Here is a 1,448-nt window from a genome sequence, read left to right as displayed (position 1 = left end):
AAAAAAAGGAAAATAATTAATTTTTTTTAATTAAAAAATTAAAAAAAAGAAAAATGAAAAACGGGATTATACGGACGCTGAGAATAGTTCTTCTCTTCTTCGCCTCCGAGTAAAAAAAAAAAGAATAAATAAAACAAAAAAAAAACAAAACAAAAAGTTAGCTCGGTGTATTGTGGGCTGTTGCAGTTGTGGCCGGTCTTCCGTACCTCATGAAGGTTTAAGAAGAATTACGTTACGAGAGAGGATCTATAAGAAAAGTATCTAAAAGAAAAAGAGAAAGAAAGAGAGAAAAGGAGAAAAAGAAAGAGAAAGAGAGAGAGAGAGAAAGAGAAAGATTGATGGATTGAAACTTAAAACAAAACATAATTGGTGTTTAACCAATAAGAAGACAAGGAAGATGATTCTATATCCATTGGAGTATCAGACGTCATCTAGTAATAATAGAAGAAAAGACAACAACAACAACAACAACAAAAACAACACCAATAACGACAACAACAAGAAACAAAATATTTCAGAGATTAATAACAAGATAGCACGTTGAAGAGTGCTCTCTATAAATCTCTAAAGATTTCATTTATCTTATCTTATCTTATCTTATCTATCGATATACATACATATATTCGAGCGGTCATTATTATATCTCCTACATCATCTTCTCATCATCATCTATACTATCATACAACGAAACAATAATCATATTGTCTCTTTATGATTACAAAAACAAATATTACTTTGTTGAGCTGATCGCATCGTCACTTCACACACATTTTTTTTTTTTTTTTTTTTTTTTTGATGGATTATAACAATATACATCTATCGAACACTTCATATACATCACACCCCTTTCTTCCCGTCTCCCTCATGATCAAACCACACACCCAACCCAATCACCTTCTTACTTTAATTATTGTTGACTATTTAAGATGTTTATTCATTGTTATTACCTTCGAATTAATTAGAGTGATCATATTCTCTCAATGATTAGTGTATCTCGGTTTGCCTGTTATTTTTCTCACTAATTATAGGATATATATATATATTCATTATCAATAATTCTATTCGTAATTAGCAGATTAAATATACATATAATATATAACTGCGTTCCTTCGCAATCATTAACATCATAACGATTTGTATATTTATATATATGTATGTATGTATGTATATATACATATATAAAATCGCTTTTGTTGCATTTCATCGGTAATATATTCAAGAAAAATGCCTAAGAGACTATATAGAAATATTAACGATCAAATTAATATAGAAAGAAAACAATTTTAGAAATCATCTTTATCAATATTATTTTATACCGATTTATTTACTTCCAATTAGACACTTCTTTTTTTTTTTCCTTCTTGCAATTTAGACTTATCTCGCGATTAATGTCCTAGTGAGTTGTATTTTTCTTTTCTTTTTTCTTTTTTTTTTCTTTTTTTTTTTTT

At 27.8% G+C, this 1,448-nt stretch overlaps 2 protein-coding genes and 1 long non-coding RNA gene across 10 annotated transcripts in view; 2 read left to right on the top strand and 1 right to left on the bottom strand.

The window, feature by feature from the left end:
• LOC122634934 overlaps window positions 1-1,447 on the top strand; it is a 5,410-nt gene extending 3,963 nt beyond the window's left edge. For all 3 annotated transcript variants that reach the window (XM_043824488.1, XM_043824486.1, XM_043824487.1), the window contains exon 3: window positions 187-1,447. In XM_043824488.1, coding sequence (XP_043680423.1) covers window positions 187-221 — 35 coding nt within the window. In that variant the 3' untranslated portion in view covers window positions 222-1,447. The remainder of the gene's footprint in view (window positions 1-186) is intronic.
• Window positions 1-1,448, top strand: part of LOC122634920 — a 30,906-nt gene that overhangs the window by 19,072 nt on the left and 10,386 nt on the right. The gene's annotated exons all lie outside the window — the stretch shown is intronic.
• LOC122634936 overlaps window positions 1-1,448 on the bottom strand; it is a 16,196-nt gene that overhangs the window by 6,528 nt on the left and 8,220 nt on the right. The gene's annotated exons all lie outside the window — the stretch shown is intronic.

The sequence above is a fragment of the Vespula pensylvanica genome, chromosome 16 (genome assembly GCF_014466175.1).
Source record: "Vespula pensylvanica isolate Volc-1 chromosome 16, ASM1446617v1, whole genome shotgun sequence".
NCBI classification, from domain to species: Eukaryota; Metazoa; Arthropoda; class Insecta; order Hymenoptera; family Vespidae; genus Vespula; species Vespula pensylvanica.
The sequence above is the reverse complement of the archived record's forward strand: the minus strand, read 5'-3'. Positions and strand labels throughout refer to the sequence as shown.